Below are 20,195 nucleotides of genomic sequence, written 5' to 3'. Positions count from 1 at the left end.
ATGAATGGATGGACAGTTCGGGCGGCTTACCATTATCAATTGCATCATGGGATTTTCTAAATAAACTCACTTTCAGTTTTGATATCAGGAAGTTGGAGTGAAGAATAAAACATTGATGTTGCTATTTTATCCGATATTGTGAGCTGGACATATAAACCATTGCTTGCGACATAAAGGTAAAAATGAATCTATTTATAATGTTCCATTGAGACTTTCCTATTTTGCAAGAGCTGATGTGGAATGGTTTTCCATCATTTCAGCTTTGAAAAGTAAGAGATAGTGAGATAATCATAGACATTTGTTCCATATTTGTTCTATTGACTTCTGTTGGCTAAAGCTAATCTATATAGTAATATATATCTCTACTTTGATTCAAGAGACCATGGATGGCACAGATGGTGTTGAGATACCAGATCTTGCAGCCAGTTTACACATATTCTCAGATGACCTAGCATTGGAATCCACTACATGTCTATCAGGGGAGGCCAGAGGAGAGCGGTTAAATGGTATGACTGTCAGTCCTACAACTCTTTGCTGGTTTTGCATGGTCTATAGGCTTTCTCATAGAGTAATCACACTTGTCCATTTGTCTGCAGTGAATGTGCCAACACCATTTTCAGTTTGCATACAGTCTCAAATGATGATAGGCATTGGGGTATGCAAATGTGATGAAATATCTGTATTGCTCCTTGCTACCAGGTGTGATGGTAACTACAGAGAACATGGGTGTGGATGAGGAGGAGAGCCTGTTGAAATACTCCACCACCCTCACGAATAGGCAGCGTGGGAACGAGGTCACAGTCAGACCAGCTACTTTAGACAGTAAGTATGTCTGTCTGAACTCAGAAAACACACTCAACTCTTTGTTCACGGCAAATTACCTTAAACACTACTGTGTATGCACTCTCATTCATAATCTATTAGATAATGCACAGGAATGTTACAGGAATGACCCTAAAATATCTCTGTGGTTTTATGTACACTGTATATGTATATTCCTGTGTATTTGTATATAACTGATGGAGATTAAGGTATTATATGCATATCATTTAGTATATGGACAATTAAATGTACAAAACACTGACCCTTTGATGTCTCATCAGTTCTGTCCATTCACCAGCTAGCTGCCCAGGGGGAGGTCTTACAGGTGGCCACACACCTGAGCAAAGGTGAGAAATGTCCATATCCACTTACCAATACTCCAAAGAGTAGAACTTGCCTGACTTGTGTAGTATTGTGGAACCAGCATGATGACTTGTAGGCAGTGTCCTGTGTAAAATTAAAATGTTTGTTGACCTTGCAGACAGTTCATTATTAAACCGCCAGGATGAACGGGGCTTAACTCCTCTCATGTGGGCAGCAGCGTTTGGAGAGAAAGCCATGGTGGATTTCCTCCTGGAAAACGTTTGTGATATTTCTAGACCCTTGATCATTGAATTCAATGTTTAGTCATAAACAGGGTGGTGGTTGATTGTAACCTGTGTGGCTGCTATGACCTTGTGTCTTAGGGGGCAGATCCTAGTATGATAGCATGGGAACGGGAGAGTGCCTTGACCCTGGCGAGCTCAGGAGGCTATGCAGTCATAGTGAAACGTCTTCTTGAACATGGAGTAGATATCAATGCTTATGACTGGGTAAGGGTGTAAATTAGGATTCTTGATTTCTTCAGAAATATCACACATCAGTCTTCAGTATGTTTTTGGGTGATTTTATTCATGGGATGTTGTATGTTTAAGAATGGTGGTACTCCTCTCCTTTACGCTGTTAGAGGGAACCATGTAAGGTGTGCTGAGGCCCTCTTAGGTACGTTGCCTCATACCCCTGCACACAGGTCATTTTAATTAATGATCTCCAAAACCAAAATACTGTAGTCATCTCAAAGTGGCACAAATACATATGATGGTCTTATGATTGTTATTCAGATAAAGGGGCAGACATGAACATTGAGGCAGATTCTGGGTATAGTCCAATGGCCTTAGCTGTTGCCCTCGGACACAAACAAGGTAAGCACCCTCTCTAATCTGTCATCTTCAACAACAAAAAAGTTTTACATTTAAAAAAAAAAACTTCCCTGGCAAAAGTAAATCATGTAATCAAGTAAAAAAAGTTTTGTAAATCATGTGTTGTTTCAGTCCAAAAGGTGTTAGAGGACCATATTCTGAAACTCCTGAAGAAAAAAGCATGACACCAGCTAAGGGTACCAGGATGTGGTTAGAGAGGACGTTGTGCTGAACAGAGGATCACCTGCTGGCATCAGTGGTGAGGTGGTTGACCAAAACACTGACGCCACAAAAGGCGGTTGGTAGTGAAGACACTTGGAACGGAAGCTCCAACGTTAAGGGACACTGTGGTTCTTATCTTGTACATTTATTCAACAAGTTTTTTATATTATGGAAATGCTTATATTTCTTTTTTTTTGGGGGGGGGGGGCAAACTATCTTTAAATATATATTTTAAAAAACTGGAGGTTTTGCACCAATGGATAGTAAACAAATATTCAAAAACAAAATGCATACACATTTTACGACGTTCATTTGGAATGGGAAATCAAATGCACAGCACAAGCATTTGAATATGCAGGTGGTTGCGTGACCTTAAAGCCTGGAAAGCACAATAAAATCCAGATTCTTTGTCTGAGCCAAATCCTCCCTTTTCCCTTGTTCTTTGTGTGCGCAAGCAGGTAACCAACTTAAAATGTCCTCACCAAAAGCAATCAGATATGGTTCCCATTCAAAACAATTAATTTGGGGTGGTAGTCTTCCAGCAGTCATGTTCTTCAATGGCACTATACCCTCTCTTTCCCTATAAGTCGCTCCCTCTCTCACGCAGAAACAGAAACGTCACAAAGCTCTTTCCCCCAGGATGTCCAAGGAGTAAACAATTATTCTGCCAAAGAAGTCGGCACTGTTCTCAAACACTATTTGTAGCCTGTGCACCGTGGGGACCTCCTGGATGGGAAATCTGTGGGTGTGGAGTTAAGAACCAGATAAGCAGAGGAGTAATGAAAGAGAACGGCACAGAACAATGTTAATTAAAAGCTGCTCTGTAGCTACTAGGCATTAAAATCAACATTTCTGTATTACAGTATTTAGGTCCAGGCATAACTTTTCTCTACTATTACAACTTATTTAAGCAATTATTACAACTAAGACTAGTGTCCTGTCCAGGCGGTGTAGTTCTACATCAAGCTGCCTCACGTTTGAATTACAAGGCCATTCTGTCTCGACCAAGACTTACTACAACTAATTTGAACTGGTATGATTTTAGAGACATTTAATAATACATTGAAGGATATTTGTAGTGAGCTGCTGTCTTCTGGGTAAAAATCTATGATTTTAGCCAAGTCTCCATCTTTTGGGCATCCTGACGGGAAAGTGAAAGCCTTTTCAGGATCATTGACAGTCTGTCTCTTTTTTTACATATGACGTGTTATAGCATAGTATGACAATGAAGCATTGAAAATAATACCTTAATAATAAATAATTTGGTGAGTACTTATTTGTCCTATTTCACATGTGAATTGTTCTTCATGGTGGTACACTGACCAAAGGAGTTATGGGTGTGTGTGTGTGTATATATATATATATATATATTTAACACCTTCCAATCCACGTTTTACCTGAAAAGCCACCTTGGAACTGCACCTTTAATTCTGAAACTCTGAAGGACTGTGGGAATTCCAGAGTAACTCACTGAGAATCGCCCTGTAAAAAGTTAACATAAAGTAGGTGCTAGTGTCATGGGTATGTCTGCTGCAGGCTTTCACCTCACCTTTTGTGTGTGTGGTGTAGTGCGCACACACACACACACACACACACACACACACACACACACACAGCATTCGGAAAGTATTCAGACCCCTTAACTTTTTCCACATTTTGTTACAGGCTTATTCTAAAATGGATTTTTTTTTTAAGACAAAATGTTCCTCATCAATCTAAACACAATAGCCCATAATGACAAAGCAAAAACTGTTTAGACATTTTTACTTTGTTGAAGCACCTTTGACAGCGATTACAGCTTTGCGTCTTCTTGGGTATGACTCTCCAAGCTTGGCACACCTGTATTTGCAGAGTTTCTCCTATTCTTCTTTGCAGATCCTCTCAAGCGCTGTCAGGTTGGATGGGGAGCATCACTGCACAGCTATTTTCAGGTCTCTCCATAGATGTTCGATCGGGTTCAAGTCCGGACATTCTGAGACTTGTCCCAAAGCCACTACTGCGTTGTCTTAGCAGTGTGCTTAGTGTCATTGTCCTGTTGGAAGGTGAACCTTCGCCCCAATCTGAGGTCCTGAGTGCTCTGGAGCAGGTTGTCATCAAGGATCTCTCTGTACTTTGCTCTGTTCATCTTTCCCTCGAGTTAGACTAGTCTCCCAGTCCCTGCAGCTGAAAAACATCCTCACAGCATGGTACCGTCACCATGCTTCACCATAGGGATGGTGCCAGGTTTCCTCCAGACGTGACGCTTGGCATCCACGCCAAAGAGTTCAATCTTGGTTTCAAAGGATCGAGAAGGGCAAGAAGGTAGAGACAACAATACATCACACAAAGCAGCCACAACTGTCAGTAAGAGTGTCCACGATTGAGTCTTTTAATGAAGAGATTGAGATAAAACTGTCCAGTTTGATTGTTTGTTGCAGCTCGTTCCAGTCGCTAGCTGCAGCGAACTGAAAAGACGAGCAACCCATGGATGTGTGTGCTTTGGGGACCTTTAACAGAATGTGACTGGCAGAACGAGTGTTGTATGTGGAGGATGAGGGCTGCAGTAGATATCTCATATAGGGGGGAGTGAGGCCCAATGGTCTAAACAATCTGACCCAGATGTTTTTGGGGGGTCGAGTTTAAGGAGCTCCTTTAGCACCTCAGACTCAGTGACCGCCTGCAGGGAGAAACTTTGTAGTGGGGCAGGGGAAAAGAGGGAGAAGCATCAGGGATAGTCACATTAGAATGGGTGGGAGATGAGGAAATGTTGGACTGGCAAGGAGGCATGGCTTACTCAAATAGGAATCCTGACTTAATGAAGTGGTGATTAAAGAGCTCAGCCATGTGCTTCTTGTCAGTAACAACCCCATCATCAACATTAAGGGACATGGGCAGCTGTAAAGAGGAGGGTTTATTCTCTTGGTCTTTAACCTTTTCAAAACTTCTTGGGGTTAGACCCACAGAGAGAGAACTGCTCCTTAAAAGTAACTAACTTCGGCCTTCCAGATAGCCTGAGTCACTTATTTCCCATTTACCTGAGCCAGTCAGCCTGAGTACACGTGTCCCAAGCCTTTCACCAGATGCATTTCTTGAGGTAGAGTAACCCTGCAAGATCACGGTTGAACCAGGGGCTGAAACTGTTTTTAATTCCCATTTTCTTTATGGGGCCGTGTTTGTTAACAATACCACTGAAAATATCAAAAAAGAAGGTCCAAGCGTCTTCGACAGAGGGGATGAAGCTGATTCTATACCATTTTACAGGCCAGTTCATGAAGGAATGCTTGCTCTTTCAAGTTGTTTAGCAAGCGTCTATGCCAAATCAGGACAGGTCGTTTCACTGAGCATCCATTACGAACACAGGCTGTAAAACAGTGATCACTAAGGTCATTACAGAAAACACCAGACTGATACCTATCAGGATTATTTGTGAGGATAACATCGAGGAGAGTAGCCTTTTCTGGGTGTTTGGAGTCATACCTTGTGGGATTGGTGATGATCTGAGAAAGATTTAGGGAGTGCCATTGCTTTAGGACTTGGTCAGGTGTATTAAGCATGTCCCATTTTAGGTCACCCAGCAGGACAAATTTAGACTTAGGGTATGGGGTCAGGAGAGAGCTTAGGGCAGGTAGGGTACAGACCGGTGCTGATGGAGGATGATAGCACCCAGCAACAGTCAACAAAGAGCCATTTGAAAGTGTAATGCTTGAAACCATCAAATTAAATTGTTTGGGGACAGACTTGGTGGAGACAACTGGAGGTGATCCTTGGTAAAGATTGCCACTCCCCCACCTTTGGAAGATCGATCTTTCCGAAAAAGGTTATAACTATAAAGGTTAACATCAGTATTCAAAACACTCTTCCTTAACTTCTTGGTGACAGGGGGGAAGGTATTGAGTAGCTTGGATGAATAAGGTGCCCAGAGTAAACTGCCTGCTACTCTGTCCCAGATGCTGATATATGCATATTATTAGTAGTATTGGATAGAAAACACTCTGAAGGTTCTAAAACTGTTTGAATGATGTCTGTAAGTATAACAGAACTCATATGGCAGGCGAAAACCTGAGAAAAATCCAACCAGGAAGTGGGAAATTTGATGTTTGTAGTTTTTCAACTCTTTGCCATTCCAATATACTGTCAAGCCCTGGCCTTATCTTTGTTTTCTTTATTATTTTGGTTAGGCCAGGGTGTGACATGGGTGATGTATGGTTTTGTCTCATCTAGGGTGTTTGTACTGTCTAGGTTTTTTTTGTAGATTTATGGGTTTGTGTTCATTCTAGGTGTTTATGTAAGTCTATGGTTGCCTAGATTGGGTCTCAATCAGAGACAGGTAGGTGTTTATCGTTGTCTCTGATTGGGAACCATATTTAGGCAGCCATGTTCTTTGGGTATTTTGTGGGTGATTGTTTCCTGTCTTTGTGTTCTCTGCACCAGATAGGACTGTTTCGGTTTTGCCACGTTTGTTATTTTGTAAAGTGTGTTCAGTTTTTTTCCCCTATTAAAAACATGGACACCTACCACGCTGCGTATTGGTCCGATCCTTGCTTACACCTCTTCAGAGGAGGAAATCTGCCGTGACATATACCGTGTAAATGGGTCATATTGCACTTCCTAGGGCTTCCACTACATGTCAACAGTCTTTAGAACTTTTTTACATGTAATTTTTTTTTACCCCTTTTTTGTGGTATCCAATTGTTGTCTCATCGAACTCCTGTACGGGCTCGGGAGAGACAAAGGTTGAAAGTCATGCGTCCTCCGATACACAACCCAACCAAGCCGCACTGCTTCTTAACACAGCGCGCATCCAACCCGGAAGCCAGCCGCACCAATATGTTGGAGGAAACACCGTGCACCTGGCAACCTTGGTTAGCGTGCACTGCGCCCAACCCGCCACAGGAGTCGCTGGTGCGCGATGAGACAAGGATATCCCTACCGGCCAAACCCTCCTTAGCCGGATGACGCTAGGCCAATTGTGCGTCGCCCCACAGACCTCCCGGTCACGGCCGGTTACGACAGAACCTGGGCGCAAACCCAGAGTCTCTGGTGGCACAGCTGGCGCTGCAGTAACCACTGCGCCACCCGGGAGGCCCATAGTCTTTAGAACTTTGAGGCTTCTACTATGAAGGGGGAGAGAATGAGAGGGGATTGAGCCAGGTGTCTGGCAGAGTGCCACAGGCTCGTGATGCGCGGTCACGAGAGATTTAGCTCTCGTTCAATAGATTTTCTACAGACATAGGAATTCTCCGGTTGGGACATTATTGAAGATTTATGATAAAAACATCCTAAAGATTGATTCTATACTTCGTTTGACATGTTTCTACGACCTTTAATAACTTTTTGAACTTTTCGTCCGATGTTCGGCTGGACCTGAACCTGAACGCGCGTTTGGAGTTGTTTATAGAAGCTATTTGGACATAAATTATGAGCTTTATCGAACAAATCAAACATTTAATGTGGAACTGGGATTCCTGGGAGTGCATTCTGATTAATTTCATCAAAGGTAAGTGAATATTTATAATGCTATTTCTGACTAATGTTGACTACACAATATGGCGGATATCTTTTTGGCTGCTTTGTTGTCTGAATGCTGTACTCAGATTATTGCATGGTTTGCTTTTTCCGTCAAGTTTTTAAAAATCTGACAAGCGGTTGCATTAAGGAGAAGTGTATCTCTAATTCCATGTATAACACTTGTATTTTCATCAACATTTATGAGTATTTCTGTACATTGATGTGGCTCTCTACAAAATCACTGCATGTTTTAGAACTACTGAACGTAACGGGGCAATGTAAAATTAGATTTTTTGATATAAATATGCACTTTAGCGAACAAAACATACATGTATTGTGTAACATGAAGTCCTATGAGTGTCCTCTGATGAAGATCATCAAAGGTTAGTGATTAATCTTATCTCTATTTGTGCTTTTTGTGACTCCTCTCTTTGGCTGGAAAAATGGCTGTGTTTTTCTGTGACTTGGTGGTGACCTAACATAATTGTTTAGTGCTTTTGCTGTAAAGCCTTTTTTAAATCACACTGTGGCTGGATTAATGAGAATTTTATCTTTAAAATGGTGTAAAATGCTTGAGGAATTTTAATTGCGAGATTTTTGTTTTGAATTTGGCACCCTGCACTTTCAGAGAGGTTAACCCTTTCACGTACCATCACACGGGTCACACAGTCACAGTGGTTACTGAAGCGCACGATCACACCCATGTGATTAGAACGCTTATTTAGAACGGCCAGTTTCGAATGACGCAACAATCAACATTTGAGCTGGCCACACTTTTTTCAGAAACTATTTTCACTAACCTAGTCCCTACAAAGTTAAATCCATAATGTGAGCAGTTTATTTTAGGATGCAATGTTCTGATATTCACAGATATTCCTTAGCATAACACAATCATCCAAATCGGAAAACTGTAGGCTACATTTGTCCTAGCGCTAACTGAGGAAAGATTGACGCAACGCAACACAAGCTGTCATATTTTATAACTCTCTTTATAACTCTCGCCAGGTGGAATCCATGCAGCGGTGCAGCAGGCAATGGGAGTAAGTGTCACTACTGATCTTTGAACAGCAGGAGGGGGCTTCAAAGACTCCTGCCACTTGTTGGGCCCAAAGGCCTCGACACATCTCACGTAGTCACACCTTAGTGCTAATTGAAGTTGTATCTGGTCTGTCCTAGCAAGCCTGGCAGCCTTAACTCAGCATTCAGTCCCCATAAAGTAAAATATATCATTGTAATGTACTTCATTTTTTCTTTTTTTCTTCTTCTTGGCTTTCAAAATAGCATCAGACAACACTACTCGCTCTGTTCCAGGTTGAATGGTGTCTTCAGGTCTCTGCTGTTTGTTTGCTAGAGCACCCTCCGTATAGCTTGGGAAAAGGACACCTTGGTAGCTATAATCCCTTCAGTTAATTGTGGCCAAACTTGTAGAAGGTAGCATCCGGCATATGTCCCTGCCGAAAAATCCAAGTTGATCTAACTCCAAATCTGTCCTTTTGTAAAAAACATGTTGAAAAATGAGAGCTCACATGCAGCTGCCTCTCTCTCTCTCTCTCAAATAGAGGTGTGCCAAGCTTGTACCGTCATACCCAAGAAGTCTTGAGACTGTAATCGCTGCCAAAGGTTCTTCAACAAAGTACTGAGTAAAGGGTCTGAAACTTATGTAAATATCATATTTCAGTTTATTTTAATTTTATACATTTGTAAAAAAAGACAAACAGTTTTTGCTTTCTCATGATGGGGTATTGTGTGTAGCTTGATGAGGGAAAAAATCAATGTAATACATTTTAGAATAAGGCAGTAACATAACAAAATGTGGAAAAAGTCTAGGGGTCTGAATACTTTCCAAATGCACTATATATGGTGTAGCCTTATAATAGTAGTAATATCATGTACCCACAGGCTGCCTCCCAATTTATATTTTAGTAATTTAGCTCAGATTCAAAGCAACTTACACTGTGTGTACAAAACATTAAGGACCTGCTCTTTCAATGACATACACTGACCAGGTGAAAGCTATGATCCCTATGATCTCAGACTATTTGCATTGCCCCCCTCTTCTACACTGCTGCTATTCTCTGTTATCTATGCATACACTTTAATAACTCTACCTACATGTTCATATTACCTCAACTACCTCGGCACATTGACTCTGTACCGGTACCCCCTGTATATAACCCCGCAAATTGTTATTTACTTCTGCTCTTTAATTATTTATTTTTCTTATCTCTTACCTAAAAAAAAGTATTTTCTTAACTGCATATTTGGTTAAGGTCTTGTAAGTAATCATTTCACTGTAAGGTCTACACCTGTTGTATTCGGCGCATGTGACAAATAACATTTGATTTGATGTCACCTGTTCTATCCACTTCAATCAGTGTAGATGAAGGGGAGGAGACAGCTTAAAGAATGATTTTTAAGTCTTGACGCAACTGAGACATGGATTGTGTGTGTGCCATTCAGAGACAAAATATGTACAGTGGGGCAATAATTATAACCATCATTTGCAAATAAATTCATTAAAAATCCTACAATGTGATTTTCTGGATTTTATTTTTCTCATTTTGTCTGTCATAGTTGAAGTGTACCTATGATGAAAATTACAGGCCTCTCTCATCTTTTTAAGTGGGAGAACTTGCACAATTGGTGGCTGACTAACTACTTTTTTGCCCCACTGTAAGTGCATTTGAGCGGGGAATGGTAGTAGGTTTTGTGTCAAGAACTCCATTTTTCACGCTCAATAGTTTCCTGTGTGTATCAAGTATGGTCCACCACCCAAAGGATATCCAGCCAACCTGACACAACTGTGGGAAGGAAGCATTGGAGTAAACATGGGCCAGCATCCGTATAATGCTTTCGACACCTTGTCCATGCCTAGACAAATTGAGGCCGTTCTGAGGGAAGAGGTGGGGTTGCAACTCAATATTAGGAAGGTGTTCTTAAAGTTTTATACACTCAGTGTAGTTATTGCATTCATCTTAAGATAGCTAGGTGGAACAACCACAAATCACATATCACAGTCATAGTAAGTACATTTTTCCTCAAAAAAGTAGATATTGTGAGAGGGAAAAGTCAAGTGCAAGTTCACGAAAGGCTGGTCATTTTATTTTTTAACACTTTTCACTACTTCCCACAAATGTAAAATAATTGGATTGGTCTTGGCATGGGCTAAAGGGAGTTTCCATATACCAGTAAATTCCTTTCAAATCCATGAAGAGCAGTGGTGCATACTTCAGAAGAAAGGAGAGATGATTGGGTACCCTGGTCCCAGATCTGTTTGTACTTTTGCCTACTCCGTTGTTATTGTCGAGCAAAACACTGGCATTAAAAATTCCATAAGGAGTTGGCAAGAGAGCAGAAACAGACTGGCACCCAGTCTAATAATTGGGACCCACGTTTTCATCATTGTTGTTGCCACACATATGCCAATACTGTCCCTCTTGAGTGCATGTGCACCTGTCATGTAATTATAGTTACCTGGTCAGAGTTCCAGCACGCTTCTTCATATGAGTCATGTACTTCTTCCCGAATTGCTTAACATCTCTGTTCAGAACAGAGCTTAGTCTGTAAGATACATTGTGGCAATTTTACAGTCATTACTTCATCCTGCTGCAGAAGGACCATGTATCTTTTCCAATTATTTATATACTGTATACACTAGCTGACTGATAGGGGCCGCTGTGTTGAAGCCACCATGCCTCTCCATCTTGGCACTCCCTCACCAGTGTAAAAAATATTTTGAAAGCTATAGAAATGCATTTACTGTTTTGGCCACATTTATTCTAGTACAGACACCTTAATTCATACTTTAAATTATATTATGTGTGCTAAGCATCATTTTAAATAAATAATCTAGGAAACATTGTCCTGAAAGTATATCATTTTCAAATCAAAGTTTTTTGGTTGTGTACATAGTTTAGCAGATGTTCTAGCTAGCGGATGCAGTGAAATTATTAAACTAGAAACAGGGGCTGCAGTACAAACACATACATTTTACCCCCTCAGCCCTCGTGCTAGATATTTTACCCCCTCAGCCCTCGTGCTAGACATTTTACCCCCTCAGCCCTCGTGCTAGACATTTTACCCCCTCAGCCCTCGTGCTAGACATTTTACCCCCTCAGGCCTCGTGCTAGACATTTACCCTCGTCAAAACCGGATGCAGTTTGATTGCCATCTTTAGTGGATGAAAAATTCACAAACATTACCCCTTCGGCCCGCAAATTAGCTTGAGGGAGCGAGTGAAGAGCTGTGTTCTTATACCCATACTAACATACTGTACACAATCAGTTCATTTGAGTATACTGTAAATGAACGGTAGCTGTTCATTTCAGTATACTTAAATACCTGTGTTCTTATACTAAACATACTGTACACAATCAGTTCATTTGAGTATACTGTAAATGAACGGTAGCTGTGTTCTTATACCTAACATACTGTACACAATCAGTTCAAGTATACATAAATGAACTGCTGTGTTCTTATACCCAATCAGTTCATTTCAGTATACTGTAAATGAACGGTAGCTGTGTTCTTATACCCATACTAACATACTGTACACAATCAGTTCATTTGAGTATACTGTAAATGAACGGTAGCTGTGTTCTTATACCCATACTAACATACTGTACACAATCAGTTCATTTGAGTTCATTTGACTGTAAATGAACGGTAGCTGTGTTCTTATACCCATACTAACATACTGTACACAATCAGTTCATTTGAGTATACTGTAAATGAACGGTAGCTGTGTTCTTATACCCATACTAACATACTGTACACAATCAGTTCATTTGAGTAAATGATAGCTGTGTTCTTAAATACTAACATACTGACACAATCAGTTCATTTGAGTATACTGCTAGCTGTTTCTTATACCCATACTAACATACTGTTCATTTGACAATCAGTTGTTCTTATTACTAACATACTGTACACAATCAGTTCATTTGAGTATACTGTAAATGAACGGTAGCTGTGTTCTTATACCCATACTAACATACTGTACACAATCAGTTCATTCGAGTATACTGTAAATGAACGGTAGCTGTGTTCTTATACCCATACTAACATACTGTACACAATCAGTTCATTTGAGTATACTGTAAATGAACGGTAGCTGTGTTCTTATACCCATACTAACATACTGTACACAATCAGTTCATTTGAGTATACTGTAAATGAACGGTAGCTGTGTTCTTATACCCATACTAACATACTGTACACAATCAGTTCATTTGAGTATACTGTAAATGAACGGTAGCTGTGTTCTTATACCCATACTAACATAACATCAGTTCATTTGAGTATACTGTAAATGAACGGTAGCTGTGTTCTTATACCCATACTAACATACTGTACACAATCAGTTCATTTGAGTATACTCAGTTCATTTGAGTATACTGTAAATGAACGGTAGCTGTGTTCTTATACCCATACTAACATACTGTACACAATCAGTTCATTTGAGTATACTGTAAATGAACGGTAGCTGTGTTCTTATACCCATACTAACATACTGTACACAATCAGTTCATTTGAGTATACTGTAAATGAACAGTTCATACTAACATACTGTACACAATCAGTTCATTTGAGTATACTGTAAATGAACGGTAGCTGTGTTCTTATACCCATACTAACATACTGTACACAATCAGTTCATTTGAGTATACTGTAAATGAACGGTAGCTGTGTTCTTATACCCATACTAACATACTGTACACAATCAGTTCATTTGAGTATACTGTAAATGAACGGTAGCTGTGTTCGAATACCCACACTAAAAATACTGTGTACTGCATACTTAATGAGTATATACTACATAAGCTTCCAAATATCTGTCATGTTTGCGCATATCTCTCTATAGAAAGGCCCATGGAGTTGGTGGAATCGTCCTTTAATTCATGGCCACATGCTCAGCTGGGCCAGGGGTGCTTTAATTAGGCGAGGTGAAAATGTCTCAACTCATTAAAAAGGAGGAAATCGCCACCGCCCGAACTCGCTGCTTTCTCTTCCTCAACTCTTTTTAATCCAGACATTCTGTGCGTCTGTGAATCAACGTAAATCCACCGAATCTGTTACCTTTCATCTGTTACCTTTCATCTGAACTATCTGTTGCGATCGGGAGAGCCGGCCATCAGTTATTATTTATAGTTATTACCGCGGAGAGCAGCTTGGAGCGCACGCTTCAAACATATTGTGTTATGTAAATGAAAATGATCACAGCCCTACAGATCATCACAGGCCAATTATGCCATTGAAATATGGTTAAAATGTAATGAAATTACATGTACATATAAAGACTAAGCTGGAAGGATGAAATATGAAATGTAATTGTTTGCTGAACTGATAAATTCTGATATCAACTGGAGATTATAGATTGAATAACTGATAACAGAGATTTATAAGCATTATCCTTCTCATTATTATAATGAATGGATATGATCCTAAATTACTCCATTCTTCTTCATATTGAATTCCTATGGAACCTTATTTCTGAATGATCTCATTCGGTTAATAATGAGAATGATTCTGATTTGACTTTCTGATTTGAATTTGATTGGATACATTTTATTCTGTATCCTTTGTTATGCAGCAAACTGCCCAATAAATATACTACTTTGTGGTTAAAGGAATTCCTGCCTCAGTCTCATCCATTCCTCTGTCACATGACCTGTTCACCTTGACTATTGTCAGTCATCCTACCTGTCCAGCTACCCACAATAATCTTTCACTCTCCTATATGCAAATCTCAATGGCAGTGATTTTTCTTAAGGCCCTTGGAAATGACCTGTATATCTGCAGCTATAAAAAAAAAAGTAATCTGTTTGTTTGTGGCTAGTAAATTGCATTTGTGGATAGTGATTTACATTTGTGGGTTGGTGATTTACATTTGTGGGTTGGTACACACATACCTTAATATCTTTAGTTTTTAAGATCAATTTCAAGATTTCCACCAAAGACGTTGCCTCTCCGATCACTTTCCCTGGCTTGGACAAGAGACATTTAAGGTACACTCAAGATGTGACCATGTATAACGTCATTCAAGGGCTGAGGGTTTAAGCCCGACATCCCGTCTACTTTGTGTTTGGACTGCAAGGCATGTAATTTTGTCCTTGAAACATTTAATCTAAGTACTGTAGACTTGCCTTCATTCCTATCGACTGTTCCTTCTGGGGAGTGCCAATATGGCCGATCGGTGGCTTCAAAGCCACTCAATGGCCATAACAACAGCAATTCAGGGTTTTTATAAATCGTTGGTCTGTTGTGGAACGTTCAAGGGGGCTTTCAGCGTTGCATGCCAGACGCCTTTTTATTTATTTTTTTACATCTACAACACACGTTTATTTTGAACTGTTTATCAAATGTGGTGATATCTAAAAGTAAAAACATCTAACTCGCACCTACATCTGTTAAAATGTCGAACTATAACACGCTTTCTGCCCTGCTCTGTGTTTCGCTGCAAATCACTGAGAAAGCCATGTCTGATTTCCTAAATGAAGGCAAGTTGCCGTATTACAACAGAGATGAAGCCCTTCGATGTACGACAGTACTGGCAAAGGACTTCAACACGATTACCTCTTTCTCCGCTAGATGGCAATCGTGTTCCTTGGCTTTTTTCTTATTCCATTCATGACATTATTTTCCGTTTTGCCAAAGATTAGGTTCATGTGGGGTTTTGCTCTTCCATGCAGTGCAGAAGATGGACGAGGTCAGCGCTAAAGGGCATCCTCCTTATTAAAGAAAGCGCAAGATTTTTTATATTTTTAATCCTAGGTTGTTACACTAGTATTTCAGTTTGCCACTGCATCTATTCCTCCCTTTAAGGCCAAGGTTTAAACTCAGCATCAATGTGTGTAGGTGGTCCACATAGGCCTACTGTAGCCAGATATGAATCCCAATTTTATGTGACCATGGTTTATAGGCTATCTGTAATTGAGGTAAAATGGTTTAAAATGGCATTTGAAAATAGTGCGTTCTTCAGACCATTTCATCAATACATTGGTGCCAAGAGATATTGAGGTAATGGATGAAAGGTCATCCAAATTAAAATTGATCAAAGGGGATTGGAGCTGAAGCCAACCAACCACAAACAAGGTGCATTGATCAACAAAATTGCAATCTTCAAGCATCCATTTTAATAACACAGTTCCATCATATTATGAAAGGTTTAGATGTGGGTCAAACTGCTATGGCAGACCTAAGGTTTAGACATTTCACATTTAATGGAGATGTCTTTAAAGCCATTTCGAATAATTAAATACACCCTTTGGAGGCCAGCTTTGTAGCTTTTAAAGCTAAATTAAGTAGATTTGAGGGCTTGCTATATCCTTTACATAGCCTAGGTCTCTTGGTTAATAACACCTAGAAGGAGAAGCGGTGATAGAGGATGTTGTGTTTTCATAGGAGCTCATTATCACCCCAGATGAACCTCCTGCTGAGATTTTGGCATGGTGCTCCCCGCTCTGCAGATAATCAATACGTCTGAATTGCAAAACCTGGTGGAGTTAAGCCTGTATGACAATTGCCATCAATGGGGGGTGGAGGTTATAGGGGTTGGACTAGCAAAACTGCAGGGACTGTCCTCCTCACATCTTCCGTTGTACCTCACCACAGTGATTCAACAACACAGTGAGTGGCCAGATTGGGGTTGGGTGATTGATAATATGCCAGTCTGGCTCAAGCCAAAATGTCCTGGGGCTGTGTGAAAGAGGGAGTGAGAACGAGATAGAGAATGAGAGATCTAAATCTATGATATTAAATGCTATTCCCTGCAACCTGTGTATTGGACTAAACAAACAGTTGTTGGGGGATAGAGAGAGAGGTTGAGAGAGATGGAGAATAGAGAGAATGGTTGAGAGATGGTCTTGTAGATAGATAGAGAGAGAGAAAGGAGTAAGGAGTGTGGGTCTGTCACTGGGGAGATAAATAAGCCTTACAGAGCGGATTGAGGTTTGATCTATCCCAGCCAGGGTTTACGAGCTGTGGGCACTTGTGCAGATTGTCCTGATGAGGAGGATCATTAATCCCAGTTGCTTGCTGAGGGACAGAGGACCCTGCCTGGCAGCAGGAAGCAGATTTAGGTCTGCAGCGCCTGGGTAAATGATAAATTAACTCACTAGCTGACAGGTTGAATGAACTAACCCTGTTTGCAGTTCTGCTAGTTAAAAGTCAGCCAGGAGGGAAAACCTGAATGCTTATGAGGGAGTGGGCGTATTAGTGAAGGCTGGACTAATGAGGATTGGAAACACTGTGAAACAAAAAAAAAGGTAATGCACCTCCCCTCATGTATTTATTTAGGTTTGGCAGTTGTGATAGTTTTTAGTTAATTAATTAAACTAAAACACAGTTTCTGAGAGGCTCAGAGGCCCAGACGCAGGCCTTTGTTGAATTGGGGAAGGAAATGAGAGTGACACGACGATGTTATGCATTTGTAAATAATTTGGTTTAGACAACATTTGCCGTGCTCTGAGGCTCCCCTCTTTTTAATAAAGCAGAAAATGGGCAACACTGTACGTCACAATCTGCTTGTGGTGGAGTCTGTGCTGCTGTATCTGGAAGAGCCACTCGCTCATCTCAACGCTAGAATTTTCTTCAATTTAGTGAGGTTCTTAATTAAACCATTAAGAAGCAAAGCATTTGCACAATATGCTCTGCTGCCTTCATTACAAATCGCAATCACTTGTAATGTATTCGCTTACAACTTCAAGCAATGGCTTTTCCTGCGTTGTCTGCCTTATTGTGTGGAAGCTTTTCCTGCTTTTCAGAGGAGTAGCAGGCTTTCATTATTGGCCACGGGTAAAGGAGAACAGGCATGCCTACACTGTTCTAAATTACAAAGAAGACTGATAGACAGCAGACAGCAGAAGAACATCCTAGTGTTCCGTAATTGCCTTTTGTTGTTTACAAAGATGATTTTTCAGGACTACAATACAAGAGAGTACAATGCCAAAACATGGCTAAATCAAGAATGATACATGGAACTGGAAGTGTATTCGTGGATGAGATGTTTCTTAATGTTTAGAGGACCTTGAACAACTGAATACTGTGGTGCTGCTGTACACACGTATTAATTCATATCTCATAGTGTATGATACGGAGTCAGACAAAATATTATTTTGAAATTGACAGTGGTGCTTGTACTTCAGTTCACCTAAGGTGAAAAGCAAAATGCTCATTTCAGGCCATTATGGTTGCTGGAGAGCAAGTGGAGTGTGCAATGTTGAGTTACCTCATGTTCTCTCTGAACCATGCAATAAATCAGGGTTCCCCAACCAGGCCCACCACTGATTTGATTTGGCCCCCCAAGTTTCTTTACAAAATACATAAATGTGGACAGAAGAATGTATAAACATCAGCAAATCAGCTCCAAGTGATTTTAATTTTGGAAATCTGTTCCAAAGTTTTCCCTTGCATAGAGATACAGTATATGTAATCGTATATACAAGTGCAAGCAAGGTTTGAAATGAACTCTTTTTTTTGTCAAATATATCTATTTAAGCTTCTTGCAGTCAGATTGCAGTTCCGGCCTCCTGATCATCCGCTCAAGAAAAAATTGTTGTCACGGCTGGCTGAAGGACTGGACCAAGGTGCAACATGGTAAGCGTACATTTGACCTTTATTTAAAAATGACACAGACAAAACAAAGAACAAAAAACAAAGAACAAAAACCAACCGTGAAGCTTTGGGCTATGTACCCTGAACAAAGTCAAAGTTAACTCCCCACAAAACAGGTGGGGGAAAAGGGTACCTAAGTATGGTTCTCAATCAGACAACGATAGACAGCTGTCCCTGATTGAGAACCATACCAGACCAAGACATAGAAATACAAAACATAGAAAAAAGGACATAGAATGCCCACCCTAGTCACACCCTGGCCTAACCAAAATAGAGAATAAAAAGCCTCTCTATGGCCAGGGCGTGACAATTGTCCCGTGGCTGAATCTAGTTGATGATCCCTGCAATAGATTATAGGAGTAGAGACTGAACTGAGATTCTTTGTGTTTTGTATATGTACATTCATGAACTCAGTAAGGTCAATCCCAAGTCACTGACTAGTGCCTCCCTCACATAAACAATAGAATATTTAAGTATTAAGTGGAAGTATTAAACACTGACCTTGTACCAAGCTATGCTTTACACTGGAAAGCCAAAGGCTTCATAATATAATGTATATAATATATTAATATAATATAATGTAGTATGACAAAGGTTCATCTTGTGTGAAAAAGTAACTTATTATTATTCCTTGTGCTATTCCTGAATAAAGCAATGCATGTGCAGAATGTATGGCTGTTCTTAATCTAACTTCATGCTCCAGCAGCCAAGAATTCCCACTTGTTCATGATGTGGTTGGATGCCCACAGGACATGCCTTAGCCTCAGCTGATGTCTGTGGGAGGAATAGGGTCAGTCGTAATGACAGGAGCTCTACAGGAGCTCTCACTTGGGGATATAGCTGAAATATACCTTGTACACCTACATCTGCTGCATGGCACATCATGGTTAGGGCATAAAGGTGGTCATGGGGATGTAATATTGATCTCATGCTTGGTGAATTGCACCTGGGTTTATTGGTGATATCAACCCATTCGGAACTAACCGGATGAGTTATTATGGTATAAGCCTAATTTAACATGATCACTGCTTGATCCTGCAAGTTCTAGCATTGGAAATCAGTTCTTTGAAGTCAATTGAAAAGCGACCTCTGTCATAGGCACTCTAGAATGACACAGAGGCTAAGAACTAACCCTTTCCTCTGTGTTATTATTACAGACAGGGACAACCTCTGTAGCATGGTTTATCCTCTCCTTATTCACCATGATCTCTTTATCTCTCTCTTTATTCACAGGCACACTGTCTTTATACGATCAGCCATGGATATCACCAGACACCCAAAGTCCATTTCTCAGTTCCTATGACCTCTTGTAAGGTAAGACAACAAAACCCTAGGCTTGTTTCTTTGCTGTGCCGTGGTAGTTAGAGCATCTAACATTGATAATTGAGGGAGGAGCTGAGCCCCTTCCTGAGATACAAGACATTAGACCCTTAGAGACAGTAAAGCTCTCATTGACTGTGACCTTCAGATATCTTCTGCAGGTATTAGTTACATCCTCTCCTCTAATTTCTTCATTCTCTTCTTTTCTACTCTCTCCTCCTCCTCTCCTCTGTGCAACTCCCAGCGCTGTTGATGTTCTGATGTCTTGATAGCATTTGATCAACATGTCCTTGAGAAGTGTAACCCTGCTTGGAAAGAAGGTGAGTCGTAATCATGCCCACACACACCAGGCACAGCTAGGTGCAAGATAAACACCCGAGGCATGAAATTCTCTAACACCTATGGATTTATGTGGGCAAATCTGTACAATTCAGGGGGAAATGCCGTGGGTCAGGATTGGAAAAATGCATGGAAGATTTTGCAAACCTACCCAAATAGGAGGGGGAAGGTGTACTATAATAGGGATAGAAGTAGAGTCATGGATACATGGAG

General features: G+C 40.5%; 1 protein-coding gene across 1 annotated transcript; it reads left to right on the top strand.

Annotated features, from left to right (window-relative positions):
* The first annotated feature begins 56 nt into the window (after window positions 1–56).
* On the top strand, window positions 57–6,716 carry rfxank (regulatory factor X-associated ankyrin-containing protein). Its single transcript, XM_029633950.2, has 9 exons — window positions 57–176; window positions 378–506; window positions 700–822; window positions 1,104–1,169; window positions 1,304–1,404; window positions 1,509–1,634; window positions 1,737–1,803; window positions 1,923–2,003; window positions 2,133–6,716. Exons 2-9 carry the CDS (start codon window positions 383–385, stop codon window positions 2,183–2,185), a joined length of 741 nt encoding a protein of 246 aa, XP_029489810.1. The 5' UTR covers window positions 57–176; window positions 378–382; the 3' UTR covers window positions 2,186–6,716.
* The last annotated feature ends 13,479 nt before the right edge of the window (window positions 6,717–20,195 follow it).

This window comes from Oncorhynchus nerka, linkage group LG25 (genome assembly GCF_034236695.1).
Source record: "Oncorhynchus nerka isolate Pitt River linkage group LG25, Oner_Uvic_2.0, whole genome shotgun sequence".
Lineage (NCBI taxonomy): Eukaryota > Metazoa > Chordata > Actinopteri > Salmoniformes > Salmonidae > Oncorhynchus > Oncorhynchus nerka.
Note: the sequence above shows the minus strand (reverse complement) of the source record. Positions and strands in the feature narration are given on the sequence as shown.

What these genes read in the sequence shown, in the direction of transcription:
- rfxank (XM_029633950.2), top strand. Translation starts at nt 383, where the DNA reads ATGGATGGCACAGATGGTGTTGAGATACCAGATCTTGCAGCCAGTTTA. An exon ending in CAGACCAGCTACTTTAGACA is followed by an intron (nt 823 to 1,103) that starts GTAAGTATGTCT and finishes ATGTCTCATCAG; the next exon opens with TTCTGTCCATTCACCAGCTA. An exon ending in GTGTGCTGAGGCCCTCTTAG is followed by an intron (nt 1,804 to 1,922) that starts GTACGTTGCCTC and finishes ATTGTTATTCAG; the next exon opens with ATAAAGGGGCAGACATGAAC.